This window comes from Daktulosphaira vitifoliae, unplaced genomic scaffold (genome assembly GCF_025091365.1).
Source record: "Daktulosphaira vitifoliae isolate Bord-2020 unplaced genomic scaffold, ASM2509136v1 Scaffold_3, whole genome shotgun sequence".
In the NCBI taxonomy this organism is placed as follows: Eukaryota; Metazoa; Arthropoda; class Insecta; order Hemiptera; family Phylloxeridae; genus Daktulosphaira; species Daktulosphaira vitifoliae.
Window position 1 is genome coordinate 9764233 of NW_026099574.1, and position 15760 is coordinate 9779992.

General features: G+C 30.7%; 2 protein-coding genes across 2 annotated transcripts; both read right to left on the bottom strand.

The window, feature by feature from the left end:
- Positions 1 to 2699: 2699 nt before the first annotated feature.
- LOC126902026 (uncharacterized) lies at positions 2700 to 6105 on the bottom strand. Its single transcript, XM_050679050.1, has 4 exons — positions 6043 to 6105; positions 3941 to 4090; positions 3121 to 3833; positions 2700 to 3063 (listed from the first exon to the last, which is right to left on the bottom strand). Exons 1-4 carry the CDS (start codon positions 6103 to 6105, stop codon positions 2700 to 2702), a joined length of 1290 nt encoding a protein of 429 aa, XP_050535007.1.
- Positions 6106 to 11272: 5167 nt separating this feature from the next.
- Positions 11273 to 12829, bottom strand: LOC126900549 (uncharacterized). The gene has a single exon (XM_050676353.1). The coding sequence runs from the start codon at positions 12824 to 12826 to the stop codon at positions 12074 to 12076; it is 753 nt and encodes a 250-aa protein (XP_050532310.1). The 5' UTR covers positions 12827 to 12829; the 3' UTR covers positions 11273 to 12073.
- Positions 12830 to 15760: the final 2931 nt, after the last annotated feature.

The window sequence follows — 15760 nt, forward strand, 5'->3', positions numbered from 1 at the left end:
TGTCCAACATCCTAAGAGCTAGTATTCTTATATTACAACACTGGTCGACAATCACCCTCAATCTGAATATTATAACAAGTGACCAAATCTATAGAGAAATAAGATTTCAAATGGAGAGAAGTCTATCAGCATATCTTATTGAAAATGATGGATACCTACAGCAACGGAAAAGCTTGCATAATCGAATGTGATAATTTAGGAGTTTGTGAGGATCTGTAAACGTGCAACAGGCAGCAGAAATGTACAGTATACTCTTGATTACTTTGACTTCGAAGTCTTTGGATATAGTGCCAGTATTTTTCTTTCATTATTGTTTAAACTTATTTTAAAAATTATTTTTAACTTTTTGGTTCGATGTGCTATAAAAGCGTGTTTTTTAAACTATATTTTTTAAAAAATATTAAATTGACTTTGATCACTTTCTATCTTTTTTAAATACTTCTTTTGGTCCGACAATTCATTGTCTCACATTGACAATTCATTGTGTTCCCTATCCACCACGAAGATTCTAGATTATTTCATAATCACTACAGTTGACAATGAGTGTTGAAATGTCCATTTTACTTTAAACTATATCACGTAAAAATAATATCTTACAATTTTTATGTGGTTTATTTTATTTTAAGATTTTTTTGTAGATTTTAAAAATAAATACGTTCTGGTATTAAAAAATAAATTATAAGCCTGAATACTACAGTGGAAACCTTTTTATATATAACATCAACGACTATAGTAGTATTATTATAAAATATATTGCATTGACTTGAAATTAATGAAAGTTTTTTTTTATTTAACTGATATTATGTAAACCTTTCTCTTGAATTACATTATTTTTATATTGTTCAATTTTTTTTTAATTTATTAAACTTTTATATATTTTTTCATGAGTGTGACAAAACTTGTAATTAAGAAATAGAGTTTTACATATAATAATAATTTATTTGACGCCCTGTAGGCAAAAGTGTAGTTTATAGTAAATACATCAAACATTAAATAAAAATAATAAATAATACATGATATAAATATTAACAAGATAGGTAATAACAATAAATAATTACATTATTTAAGCGAATAATAATACATAGTAAACTTCAATTTTGATAATGAGTCATTAAAAAAATCAAAATTTGGTAAATTATTACATGTTATAGCTAAACGATTAAGAGGTTCAAAGAAACCATAGTTTTGACGATTACTATTAATATGAAAAAGAATATTATTCCAGAATTAAAAGTAGTAACATGGAACCCTAATTTAGCTAGAAGCTTAGGACAATCAATTTTATTATTAATTAGATTAAAAACAAAACAAGCTTCATTAAGTTTACGTCTGACCAGGGGAGGACTTAGGTATGTGGTGGCCCCTGGGCGGCATGTATTATGGGAGCCCCTTATACATAAACAAAGAAATATATTTTTTTACCTATTAAATAACAATTATTATCATATTTAGTAGTAGTACCAATTAAGTATTAACTATTTATTTAATAATAAATAACTATAAAAACAATCAAATCAGTATAAGTTATTTCATTTTAATATTAAGTGTAAGAAATTAAAAAAAAATATTATAAAAATAATAATGTCAAATAATTAAAATTAAATGTCTGGAACTTTTCTTGATTTCTTTTGTACAAAATTATCAGTAACGTTTTGAAAATCAAGTTTTCTTAAAATATCAGACTCCGAATTCATTATGGCTAGTTGATTGAGCCTGTCTCTGTCCATTGAAGTACGCAATCTATTTTTTATATGCTGCAAATTAGAGAATGATCTTTCACTACTGCTGTTTGTAAGCATTAAAACAAGATAAATACGAAGAACTATTTCAACATTAGGAAGACAATCTTTTACTTCTTTATTAATTAATATTTTATACATTAAATGTTCTTGACTAATATTGTGAAATTCACTGTTTTCATCTTTAAAATGTTTATAAAATTCTTTAAATTGAATAAGTTCGTTTCCAAAGTGTTCATCGATGTCATCTTGGTAAATTTTAACAAGTTTATTTGCTTCATCTTCAATTTCTTGATTACTTAGTTGTTCTATTTTTCGAAGAAAGCCAAATCGTTGGTATACCAATTCATAAGCAGACACTCGTTTATCCAAGTTAGAAATAAAAGTATCAATAACAGGTAAAAAATTTTGAATTTTTGAGAAGAAGTTAAATCTACTTCGGTTGTTTCATGAGAATCTATTGGATTTAGACGGATATTTCTTTGCCGTTTACGATGTTTCAAATAATCTGTTGTTTCCGAAATGTCTGCTCCTTGTTTTTCATATTGATCAAAAGTATCACGTTTAGCTTGAACAAAATTCTTTAAAGACTTAATAGCAGAAACTGCAGTGTTAAGGTCTAAAGTCGGATCTTGTAGTAATTTATTAGTGCTATCTACTCTTTCAAGGATATTTAAAGCTAGTTTATTATTTTCCAGAACTTTTGACAGGAGACCATTATACTTTCTACTCATTGCAGAAGAATTGTCGTAGGATTGGCCTCTACAATTTTTTATGTTTAAGTCATATTTATTTAAAAAGTTTATTAAACCATCATACATATCTTGAGCTTTATGGCCTTGGTTTGGCATAAATACTAAAAATCTTTCCACTGGTGTATCTCTTTCAAGGTATCTNTGTATAAACAATTTGCATCGCACCGCGTTTTTGTTGTTTGTTCAAAGTCATCAGCTATTTGAATTAGAGTACTTTTAAATTGTTTATAGCCTTGCATAAGAGCTTTGTTGTATCAGATCTACATGACCAACGTGTAGTATTAACTCGTTGTAGTACATGGATACGAGATTTGGTATTTTCTAAACTTAGAGCTTTAATCAGTAGTTCATAACGTTTTGTTGATGCTGTAAAAAATACATATAACTGCTCTAAAAAATAAAAAAATTCAACAGCAGCAGTACAACACTCGGTTGCTGCTTTTCCTACCAAATTTAATGAATGAGTAGCACATGGAATCCAGGAAGCTAGTTTATTATTTTCCAGAACTTTTGACTGGAGACCATTATACTTTTTACTCATTGCAGAAGCATTGTCGTAGGATTGGCCGCTACAATTTTTTATGTTTAAGTCATATTTATTTAAAAAGTTTATTAAACCATCATACATATCTTGAGCTTTATGGCCTTGGTTTAGCATAAATACTAAAAATCTTTCCACTGGTGTATCTCTTTCAAGGTATCTAAAAACTAACGTTAATTGATCTATATGACCTTCATCAGGTGTCGAATCTAATGAAATAGAAAAATATTTAGATAGTTTTATACGAGAAATTATTTCATTCAAAACATTATTTACCATTATTTCTATTAATTCTTCGCAAATAGTAGAAGATAAATAGTTAGTGTGCCCACTTCCTCTATTTGCATGATTTTCAATATGCTGTTTAAGAAAATTATCATACTCAGCTAACAGCTCTAGAATTCCAAGATAATTGCCATTTTTAGGCGAACAGACAATTTTATTTTTACCACGTAATGCTAAATCTCGTTCACATATAAATATTATAACACTTACGAGTCTCTTGATTATATTACGCCAGTAACTCTTTACCTCTTCATTTTGTTTGATAAGTTCATTGTCAATACGGCCTAATTCTTTTGAACGAATAGCTAAATTTATCACAGAATTTAAATGATCTTTGAAAGTTTCATGACTTATTAATCGATTATCTGCATGTTTCCAATCACAGGAACCACCATGAATAAATTGACTGCGTGTTTTCGATATTAATTTACAAACAAAACAAAAAATACTACCATTGAATGGCGAAAAACATAACCATGAACGCTTAATTATTTCTCCGTTGGCAGTTTTTCGCTCAAACAATGATTTATTACAATTACGAGGAAATTTCCATCAAACTGTTTTTTTGATTTTTGTATAAATAATTCTTCATAACAATTTTGTAAATTTGAACTTCCTACTTTTGCCCAATAATCTATTAATCCTGTCATATTTTCAGGCCATAATCCTATATCTAAATTTAAGCCTTCATTTGTTTCTTCAACAATATTTTGAGGTGAAGAGGTTTCGGCGATAGTTACTGATGGAGGTAGTAGAGCAGTTTGATATGACTGAAATAAAAAAAATATTTAAAATCTGTACCTAATTGTAATGTTTATTATTTAAATTACCTAACTTGTATACATATTATTATATACTATTATGTATAATAGTATAAAAAATATATTATTTTAAGTAATATTTATTCTTCGTATAGTAATTGTAAAACTGTACTAACCTCAGAAGAAGTTGTGTTTGGCTTAGTTATGATAAACTGTCATTCGCTTAGTTTTTTTAAATATTCCCGTATTTTTTTTATCTTTTTCTTTTGCCAATTTACGTTTTTCTGCACCACTCATATAAAATCGCTTTAATTTATAACGACCTTTTTCATTTTTTAATTTTGTTTAAATTATAATACTATTCACTGGATAATACTTATAAAAAACAACTATAGTCTGTAACTAGTGTATACACAACTATTATTAACTAATGTGCAATAAAAGCAACGAACAAATAACGATAATATACCTACTGACGGATAGTCTGTAATCTGTATTATAAATGATATTACCGAAAAATAATCTTACAATTCTGACAATGAATTATTGTCGTTAACCATCGTGTTTACTACGACATTTTGACGTATAATTCCAGACCGACGTGTGTATATTTAGAAACAAATTTACTAATATTATTACAATCGACAGTGCACACCGATCACGGATGGCATAAAAACCTATCTTACCTAGATTCATTATTGTCAACAAACGCGAATACATCTAATATTAGTTAGAAAAAATTAAATTTTTTACTGTCCAAATAAATTCAATATTATTTCATTAAATATGTGTAAATATATATAAAATATATTTTCTGTATCCTAGAAGACTGAAATGGATTCCAAAGGATAGAACCATAATCAACTGTTAATCGTACTAAAGATAAATATAATACTCTTAAACAATTGAAATTATTAAAATCAAAACAATTACGCCTAATGAAACCCAATGTTTTCAATGCCTTAAGCTTAACATAATGAATATGATAACTAAAAGATAAATCAAATGAAAAATGCCTAAGTCTTTAACCAGATTAACAGAGTGTAATGGGGTGTTATTAACTGTATAGTTGAATTCAACTTGAAAAAAAATTTTCATGCATTTACTTATATTTATAGAGAGGTGATTTAAAGAGCACCATAAAAAAAAATTATTTAAATCACTTTGCATATTAAAATAATCTTGCATGGATAATATATTATTGAATATTTTTAAGGCATCTGCAAACATTAAACATTTAGTATACCTAATTATTTTGGTAAAATCATTTACAAACAATAAGAAAAAAATATGTGATAAGTGACCTCCTTGCGGTACATCCGATTGGTGACATGAATTATATGTGATACTTTAGAATACATTCGGACTTGTTGCGTTCTATTACTCAAATAAGATCGCAATCAAGATAAGAAAGGATCCCTTATTCCCATTATATTTAATTTACTTATAAGTACATTATGATCAACCGAATCAAAAGCTTTTTTTAAATAAAGATTGAGTCAACTTGTCCACCATTCTCAACTACTGAGACTAGATCTGAATAATAAATTAATAAGTTCGATAATGTAGATCTACCTTGTCAAAATCCATGTTAAGAATTACAAAGAATATGTGTCTTTTGACTAGAAAATTTATTTTCAACTATTTTTTTAAATAACTTGGCTAAATCGTTATGTTTTGAAATAGGCCTGTAGTTTTGTACATTGGATTTATCACCTGATTTATGAATTGGTGTTAAAAAACTTTTTTCATCAATTAAGGAAGGTACATGAGTTCAATGATAATTGGAAAGGGAAATGAATTGGCAAAGCTAATAAACGACATTCATAAAATTTTATGGTGGGTAATATATCAGGACCACTATTAACTTTTTTTCCAATATCGAATAGACCATTAAAAACTTTAGTTATAGAAATATTAAAATTATGGATATCAAGTAAATCAAAATCAGACGAACTCACATTATTACTATGCGATTTTACAGCTGAATAAACAGATCCAAAATATTCACTAAATAGATTCATAATCATTAGAATAAATATCATTGAAATGCATTCTTATCGGAAGTACATTTGAATTTTGTCTATCCTTAACGAATTCCTAAAACATTCGAGGGTTAGATGATAGATATTTTTGAACATTGAACAAATAGGAATCGTAACATTTCTTAGATAGTGTTTTACAATTACGGCAAACTTCAACAAACTAATCATAAATAGTAACAATGTTAGTGTTAGGGCGCGGACAGATAATAATAACGCGCTTACGCGACACATTTCCCCCCCCTTTTTTTTTTATAGTAGACTGTATTTTTAATGAATATAGAGGGAAGAAAATTAATATAAATAAATGAGTCTGATTCAATTATTGAACAGTATAATTTATAAATGTTTAAATAAACAATAATAATAATAGGAACAAATAAACTTATAATGCAATGTCTTACCTAATTGTATTGACTTATTCAGTATTTAACTATTTGATTGTACATCAACACAATTGTTTGCCTGGACGGCTTACAAAAGATTTCGTCTGGACGACGTTGAACACAATTATTTGCCTTGACGGCTTACACAATTTGCCTTGTCGGCTTATAAAAAATTATAAACAATTTGCCTGGACGGCTTATAAAAAGATTATAAACTAACACAAAAAATAATTGAATAGAACCAACAGAACAAAAATTGAAAAAAACAGAGTGACTATTATTTTTAATTTTATCAACCACGATAACAACAGAACAAATTTTTTAACCTCACATGATAGGAGGGCGTGAGCATGGCTGCCCACAGGTCCCACCGTTGCGCATAAAGCGCAGCACTATCTGCCCGCGCCCTAACAGTTCGTTTAAATAATTTGTGTAAACTATTTTTAGTCTTAATAAGTTTTTTAAGTTCAATACTAAACTAAGGCGGGAAAGACCCTTTACGATAATTGAACTATGATATTATAGATCATTTTATACTAAGTTCAATAGTCGAATAAAATAAATCAACCGCATCATTAATGCTCTTATTTTAAATAAATTTGACCAATCAATAGATGCTAAATACAAACAAATTAAGTTAATATTAGCAAATATAAAAATATTTAAGGTTTCAGAAATATTTAAATTCAGTACACTTAAGCTAAAACGATTAATAATTTTTAAGGCTGAGTGATAGTTGTCAATAGGAATTATAGCATCAAGACATAGATAGACATTAGTTTCATGAACATTTGAAAACACTAAATCAAGAGTAGAACTTGAAAAATTATTATTATTAAATTGAAAAAGATTAAACGCAGCAAAATTATCAACTATAATATGAGTCCGCCCAGATGATCGACCATCAATTAATATCCCGGATGAGTGTTATATATTTGTACATTAGGCAAGTTGTAGTCACTGATAAGCAACGTAATCACCAAATTTAGCAAAAACCCATTTAAAGGTTTCAACGTGTTGTAAATACTTATCACATAAACTATCAGGTGGCAAATAAACTGAACCTATAATAAGACGCTTACTATGTACAAGCTGAATAGAGATAAATAGCTATTCCATGTTATTAAATGGTAAAAGTATTTCTTCCGAATGAAATTTATTATAAACACAAATCATAACACCACCACCTCTTCTGTGCGCACTATTATTACTATTTCTATGGCATCTATAAACATTGAAATTATTTAAGCCAAGTTCCGAATTTAAAAAGTCATCATTTAACCAAGTTTCCAAAAAACCAAATAACAAGGAATATTTACTCTTGGTAAATTTAATTTAGATCTTAACCCCCTAACATTTTGATAATACCCCTTTAAAAATTTACATTTATTATTATAAATAGGAAAAATATTACTATAATTAGAATTACAAGTATCGCGTATCCACTTAGTCCGGTTGACACGATTCTACTTAATCTCTTTTGCACCGCAAAAGATAATATATATATATTGTCGCCATCATGCCAAAAGTGGCCAAGTACAAAAACATGTTTAAATTCAATTTTTCATCCCTATAAATGTGTAGAAAAAGTGTCCAAGTGATATCATGAATAGTTTAGGAAGTACTTAGTACATCATTTCGATTAACTTGACTTTTAGCATAATTTGAGAAAGTAACATAGTCAATGTTACTTGGTCATTATTTTTTAAATTAGATCATATTTGTTTTGTTTGTTGTACCGTGTATCGAAAAATATTTTGTGAGCAATATAATTTGAATTTTTATAAATCAAAAAAAGATCAATGTCTTCTATGTGAAAAATTTAAGAAATTAGACAAACCACATGAACAACAAATATTAATGAAGTATAAAAATCATACTCGAAGACGGGATGAATCATTTGCAGCTAAAAAGTTTGACAAAGAAAAAGCTTCAAACTGAATTTTGAAGTACTACATTTGACTTACAAAGTGTTTTACAGATTCCTAGTTCTGATGTCTCTAGTATGTACTATAGTACATACTATAGTATACTACAGTAGATAACTATGTACATAAAATTTAACTTTGTATGAGGCTGCTTCCCCAAATAATGCCTTTTGTTTTTTATGGAATAAAGTAAACGGACAAAAAAGAAGTTCAGAAATTGGTACAGCTTTACTAAAATGGATCAAACAGCTCCCAGTAAATATAACTAATATTTCCATATACAACCAGTGGTCAAAATAGGAATCAATATATAGTAGCTTTATTCTTATACATTGTCACACATTCAAAAATTGATGTTATAACACATAATTTCATGGAGAGTGGACATTCATACATGAAAGTGGACAGTATGCAAAATATAAATGAGGCCGCAAAGAAAAATATTCCTGTGTATACTATGCATGACTGGCTTAATATTTGCCGACTAGCTCTTTCAAATAGGAATAATAAAAAATGTTCTAGCTACACAGTTCAAGATTTTTAGTATACTGATTTTCTTGACTTGAAAAGTTTAGCTAGTTTAATAATAAAAAACCATATCAAAACTGATACACAAGGTATTAAAGTGAATTGGTTAAAAATTAAGGTTTTATAATATGAGAAAACTGAGCCTGGTGTTATACAGTTTAAATATAACTATTCAGATGAAGAGTCTAAAAGTATACGCTTAAGTGGAAGAGGTAAACCAACAAAATATTCTAATAACCTTAAACAATTATATAATAAGCCAAGACCAATTTCAACATTGAAAAAAAAAGATCCCATGAAACTTTGTAAGATTGAAGCCATTCCTGTAGAATTCCATGAGTGGTATCAAAGTATTCAGACATGTTCAAAATGTCCTTTTGGATACAGTGATAATTTCTGAATCTGATTAATATTTATTTTAAGACTGATTAAAATAAAATACGGTACTGTAGTTATATAAAGCAGCGTTTCCCAACTAGTGTTCCGCGGAACCTAAGGGTTCCGTGAGCCGGCGCCAAGGGTTCCGTGAGAAATTTGGGGAAATATAAAAATTATTTTTAGTTTCCTTATCCTATGATAAAATATCTTATATAATATATATTATTTGTTATAAACTTATAAAGCCGGGTTTACACGCAACAATAAATGCTAGCAATTTATCGTAACGATCGAATTGTTTCGATTTATCGTTGCGTATAAATAGGACCTACTATAGATATTCATTTATCTTATCTGTGGTCATTAGCGAGTATTCGTTCAGTGGGTCTCGCCACTACAAAATATTTATTTGTAGTTGTCAGTCTTCATTCTGCTTTGACGAAGTGAGAAACCGTTTTTTTTTTCTAACAGTGAATTTTAGTGTTCAATTATTACTATCACGAATAACTCTTTAATTTTCTGGTATAATATAATATATAATACAATGGACAAATGGCTCAAAACGGGGCGATTATAATCATTAGAGAAGGCCGGTCTAACATCTACAAGTAAAAGCAGTACTTCGTCTGTTTCATCGGAAAACTCGACTTCCCACTGTGAAGCAGCTCCTCCCCAAAAACAAACTGTCGAAAATGAAGCATCTCCAAGTAAGGAATACACTTAAATTATTTTTTCAAAAGGTAAAAAAAGACGATATGACGAAGAATATTTATCGTTTGGATTTATTCCCATTGGAGTAGACACGTTTCCCGATGTGAGGTGCGTAGTTTGTGAAAAAGTTCTCAGTAACAGTTCTTTGGCTCCTACGAAGCTTAAGCGACATTTGGAATCTAATCATCCAAATCTAAAAGGGAAAGATCTGGAATTTTTTAGAATAAAGAAAGACATTTCAACTGAAAGTACGAGTTCTCTCACTAAGTATATAAAAGACGAAAATGAGAAAAACACAGAGGATTCATTTATATTGGGTTATAATATTGCACGTGCCGGAAAACCTCACACCATTGCCGAAAGTTTGATTAAACCTAGTATGATAGAAGTGGTCTCTTGTATTCTCGGAGAAGATGCGGGTAAAAAAGTTGCAGCAGTGCAACTCAAACAATACGATTTCTGATCGAATTCATAAAATTTCTGACCACATTGAAGATGAATTTGTCTTCAGATTAATTAACTGTAACCAATTTTCTGTACAAATGGACGAAAGCACCGATGTTTCTGGGTTGTCCATACTACTTGTTTTTGCCAGATATACTCATGAGAAAACCATTCAAGAAGAGTTGCTTATTTGTAAAAGTTTGAAAACGCATATTACAGGAGAGGAAATTTTTGATGTTTTAAATAAGTACTTAATGAAAAAAAAAATATCATGGCAAAAATGTGTGGACGTATGCACGGATGGCGCTGCTGCAATGGTTGGGAAAATAAAAGGTGTAATAACCAGAATTAAAGAGGTAGCTCCAAAATGTAGTAACAGCCACTGTGTTTTATATCGCCATGCGTTAGCAACCAAGAAACTTTCGACAGATCTTAAATCAGCACTAGACGTAGCTGTTCAGTGTGTGAACTTTATAAAATCACGCCCCTTAAAAACAAGGCTGTTCAAGAAGCTCTGTGAGGACATGGAGAGTGACCATCAGAATCTTCTTTTACATTGTTGTGCGGGCCCACGTGGTAAAAGGAATTAAACTTAATAAGAAAAAGAAAACACTCACTTTTCAATAAAACTTTAGAATATATAATTTGATTGATACAATTAATAATACAATACACGTTATTTATTAATATTAATACAAATGAATAGAATAATAAAATATAATGACATAGAATGATATAGAATGATATATAATGAGTGTAACTAGCACATACTAAACCACGACTGACTGTAGGGTACCTACAGTGGGAGTCCTTTGCCCATGGTTGCCCTAAAACCCTTGGTCAGCACATTCCTGTGTTCGACGACAGTCGGACGACCATGTATTATATACTCTACACAATTATAAAATAATATTCAGGGGTTCTTAACACCCCCCAACCTAAATGAGCAATGGGGGTCTAATGATTCCCATTGACTCAAGGGAAATCAGATAAATAAAGTTATACAATTGCAAAGGGATTTAGAATGTTTTTCATATTGGCGAATTATATAATTTAAAATAGAGAGATTCAGAGTTGCGTATTATTAATTTCAGTGGTATATACTTGAATTACTTTTTTCTTACACTTAAAGAATACAGCGACAATTATAATTGATATGATACAAATTGACAAACAAGTATATATGATTACAATATGATAATGACTTAGTAAAAAATGATTGCTATTTGGATTTGTATACCAATTTGTAGTATGTTTAACTAATTTACAAAGATCGTTGAATAAATCGGTATTTGTTATTTGTTGCGGAGTTACCTTAATAATGGATTCTGTGTACGTGTTAATTAAGTTAAACATAGGATTCAGAGGGACTATATCATTAGAATGGTTGTAGAGTACAGTTGAAATGGGCGTTAGAATTAATGAAGTGGTATGAACATTACAAGTGGGAGATATTGTTAAACGACCAATATTTTTTATATAAACAGAAAAAGTGCGTTGAGGAGATTTACAATTCAGAGTCACTAGTTCGTCTCGCGTACAATAAATCCAGGAATTGGTATTCGATAACCGATTTCATATACTGTTATTAAATGATACATAAATGATTTTGCATGATTGAGGTAAATCGTGTGGATTTTCTAACAATAAAATCTCACATAGCTTAGAAGAAGATTTACGATAAACTGGATGATTACCTTTACATAATGTATATGAGTTCAGTGGTATACATGTTTCTATTTGCGATTGACTAAAAGTTAAATAAAACTCACTATCATCGCTAATTGCTATATAATCATTGTCTGGTTTTACTAGAACAACATTATTGTTTTCAAAATAGAATGGTAAAGGTATCGTGTGATAGAGATTATATTCATCGATTTTAACTATTGGACATTGCAATATAAAAATGAGAAAGTTATCTCTATAAATTATGGATGTAGAAGAGATTGAAAGGAGTTCAGGAATATTTTGTATATTAATTTCTAACGGAAGTTGATTGCCAGCGGGAAGTTCTAGCTGTATTTCCCGTAGCTGAGATAGTAACTTGTTAGGAGGCAAAACTGTGGTGTGAATTTTGCCATGGATAGCAGAGTTGATAATAGAAACAATATTTTGCGTTTCGTACGCATACTGATTTAGAAGGATTTGGAATAACGTTGATTGCTCTAACAAAGCTGTTTTCGTGATTAGACTGTTGATAGTTTGAGAATTCTTTATGACTTGGTTATTAAGATATTGAATATTTTTTTCGATTTCGACTTGAGCTTCATTAATGTGCTTGGTCATGTTATTGATATCAGAGATTGTCGTTTGGAATAACCGCATTTTTTTTTCTNTCGAACAACTGCATTTTTTTTTCTAATATACTGGTGGTGGTCAATTTGGACTTTGCAAAATCTATTATTTTGCCAAAGATAAATTCAGTGTTTAACATGTGACTTGAATCAAAAAGTGTTTTTGCTACCGTCGTTACTGAGCTGATCATGTTACGGCGGACCCGGTAGTTTTCTTTATGGATGTCTTGTCCGAGTGAGATATTTATAGCGTTTCGGTTTGATTCGATTTCGAAGAGATATGGAAGTGTAGCCCTATCAAAGTGATGACAAGCTTCTACAAATTCTAACACACTAACTTTGTCTTTTAGTTGTGTGCATAAATTACGTGTTGTACTATAGAACTGCAAGAGAGTGTTGTATTTGGACGCATACTGTGATGTGTCCAAGAATGTCACTATTGTCCAGTCACTGCTGTGTAGTTTGACATTAGATTTCTTTTCATAATACATTCCAATGTGAGGAGTTAGTATGTCTATTTGTGCTAGATTGTCCGGTGGGTGAATTAGAATTTCTGCATTGGTGTATGTACTAGAAATACAAAAAAANGATGTATGTACTAGAAATACAAAAAATTTTTTTTTTATATATTATGGATTTAGGAGAAATGTTTTTTCAATAAATTTTTATGAACTAAATGTCTTTTCCCCCTCCGCTTAATCGCTACATTGACCTGGTTAGGGTGGATTTCGAGAACCTCAAATGGACCTATCCAATTGGGTGTGAGTTTATTGTGAGCTGCTTTATTTTGTAAATAAACCATGTCACCTTCCTTAATTTCTAAAGAATGTGCGTTTTTGTCGTATTGACATTTAGCTTTGTTTTTATTAGCGATTAATCGATTGCGTGCGACTTCGCTTGTTTCTTGAAGTCTNAAACTTCGTTCGTTTCTTGAAGTCTCCGTTTGAGTTCGAATTGATAATCAGAGAAATTGTACTGGGGTTCTGGAGGTTTCGACAACGAATTAGGAATGTGTATCTGTCTACCATAGACTAGTTCATAGGGTTGATAACCTGTAGACGAGTGAATACTGGAATTGTAGGCAAACATTGCGAATGGAATGTATTCGTCCCAGTCTGATTGATCTTTCGCAACAAAACTTCTGAGGTATTCGCCTAAGGTTCGATGGCTCCTTTCTAGACTGCCATTACTCTGAGGATGATACGGAGTAGTTGATGACTTTTTTATTTTCAACAACCGACATACTTCTGCGAAAACTTGACTTAGAAATTCTGTACCGCAATCTGTGACTATTTGCTGAGGTATACCATGTAAGCAAACAAATTGAGTCACAAAATGGTAGGCTACAGTGTTGGCCTCATGATTTCTTGTTGGTATGGCCCATGAAAATTTTGTCAGATCATCTTGTAGTGTGATGATAAAGACATTGTTACGACTTGATTTAGTAAGAGGACCAACGATATCTAGAAAAATTTTTTCAAACGCTCTTGATGATGTAGAAGTTATTACCATTGGTTCCTTGACTGATTTATTTGACACCTTGGTCAATTGACACGTAGGACAAGTCTTGATATACTCTTCTACTTGTTTTCTCATGCCTGTCCAACGGTATTCGATTCNAAACTTCTACCTGTCCAACGGTATTCGATTCTGAGCTTACTAAGAGTCCGTTCTACTCCTTGATGACCTGAGAGAAGAGTATCGTGGAAATCTTTAATGAGTCTAAGTTTTTCCTCAAGTGTTAGGTGATCTTTACTAAACACTTTGATAGTAATATTGGATTCTCCATAAATGAATCTTAACATAGATTTAACTTGATTCCAATTGAGTTGATCTAAACCGCATCCTATTTTTGGCATAGCGATTTTGGTTAGATTATTTTCTTGACAAAAGGTTTTTAGATTCATTAGAGTCTTAAACAAGATTTCGTAACTAAGTTTCTCAAAATAGTTAGCTTTTGTAATAAGATATAGAATGTATTTCTCATTGTGGACTAAATGCGCAATTTCTGTCACATTTTTCCTTTGGTTTAGAAGTTCTTCTATTTGTCCAAATTTTCTTCTGAATTGGAGAGCGACTCCTTTTTTCATATAGAAATCTTGGGATACGCTATTGGCTAAATGCCAATCGTTGTTTTCTTTGAAGAGATCTCCGACAATTTCTTGAACATTCGATGTAGTAGATATCGATTCCTCTCTGGCCTGTAAGAAGTTGGTATAGGTTTGCTCGAGCTGTTGTTTTTCTGTCATGCTAGAGGTGGATGTCGACGAAGACGGTGTATTGGAGTGTTCAGAGTAATTTTCAGAGTCTAATAGTGAGTTAGCAGGATCCTGTGATGTAGAATGATTTTGTGATATAGAAATTTGTTCCTTTGACTGAGCCCGGGTTGTAACGTGTATACGGCTAAGCGCATCAGCGTTAGTATTATGGCAACCTGGCTTGTACTGAATTTNATGTGTATACGTCTAAGCGCATCAGCGTTAGTATTATGACAACCTGGCTTGTACTGAATTTCATATTCATATTCTTCTAATTTAAGTCTCCATCNGTCTAAGCGCATCACCGTTAGTATTATGACAACCTGGCTTGTACTGAATTTCATATTCATATTCTTCTAATTTAAGTCTCCATCTCGTTAGCCTCGAGCCTGGGTCCTTTATATTGAATAACCATACAAGAGCTCGGTGGTCTGTTACCACATTGAACTTTTGTCCAAAAAGATAGGGGCGGAACTGCTTAATACCCCATATGATAGAACACAACTCTTTTTCAGTTGTATTATAATTTTGTTCGGCTCGATTCAGAGTTCTAGATGCGTACGCGATTGGTAAATCCTTGCCGATAGGACCTTGAGATAGAACACAACCTATTGCAACATTGCTTGCGTCACAAGTTAGGTTAAATGGTTGGCTAAAATCTGGATATTGAAGTAGAGGTTCTTGAGTTAGAACAGTTTTTAATTTTT

What these genes read in the sequence shown, in the direction of transcription:
- LOC126900549 (XM_050676353.1), bottom strand. Translation starts at nt 12,826, where the DNA reads ATGCGGTTATTCCAAACGACAATCTCTGATATCAATAACATGACCAAG.
- LOC126902026 (XM_050679050.1), bottom strand. Translation starts at nt 6,105, where the DNA reads ATGAATCTATTTAGTGAATATTTTGGATCTGTTTATTCAGCTGTAAAA. An exon ending in TAATAGATTATTGGGCAAAA is followed by an intron (nt 3,834 to 3,940) that starts GTAGGAAGTTCA and finishes TCATTGTTTGAG; the next exon opens with CGAAAAACTGCCAACGGAGA. An exon ending in GGCCATAAAGCTCAAGATAT is followed by an intron (nt 3,064 to 3,120) that starts GTATGATGGTTT and finishes AAAAAATTGTAG; the next exon opens with CGGCCAATCCTACGACAATG.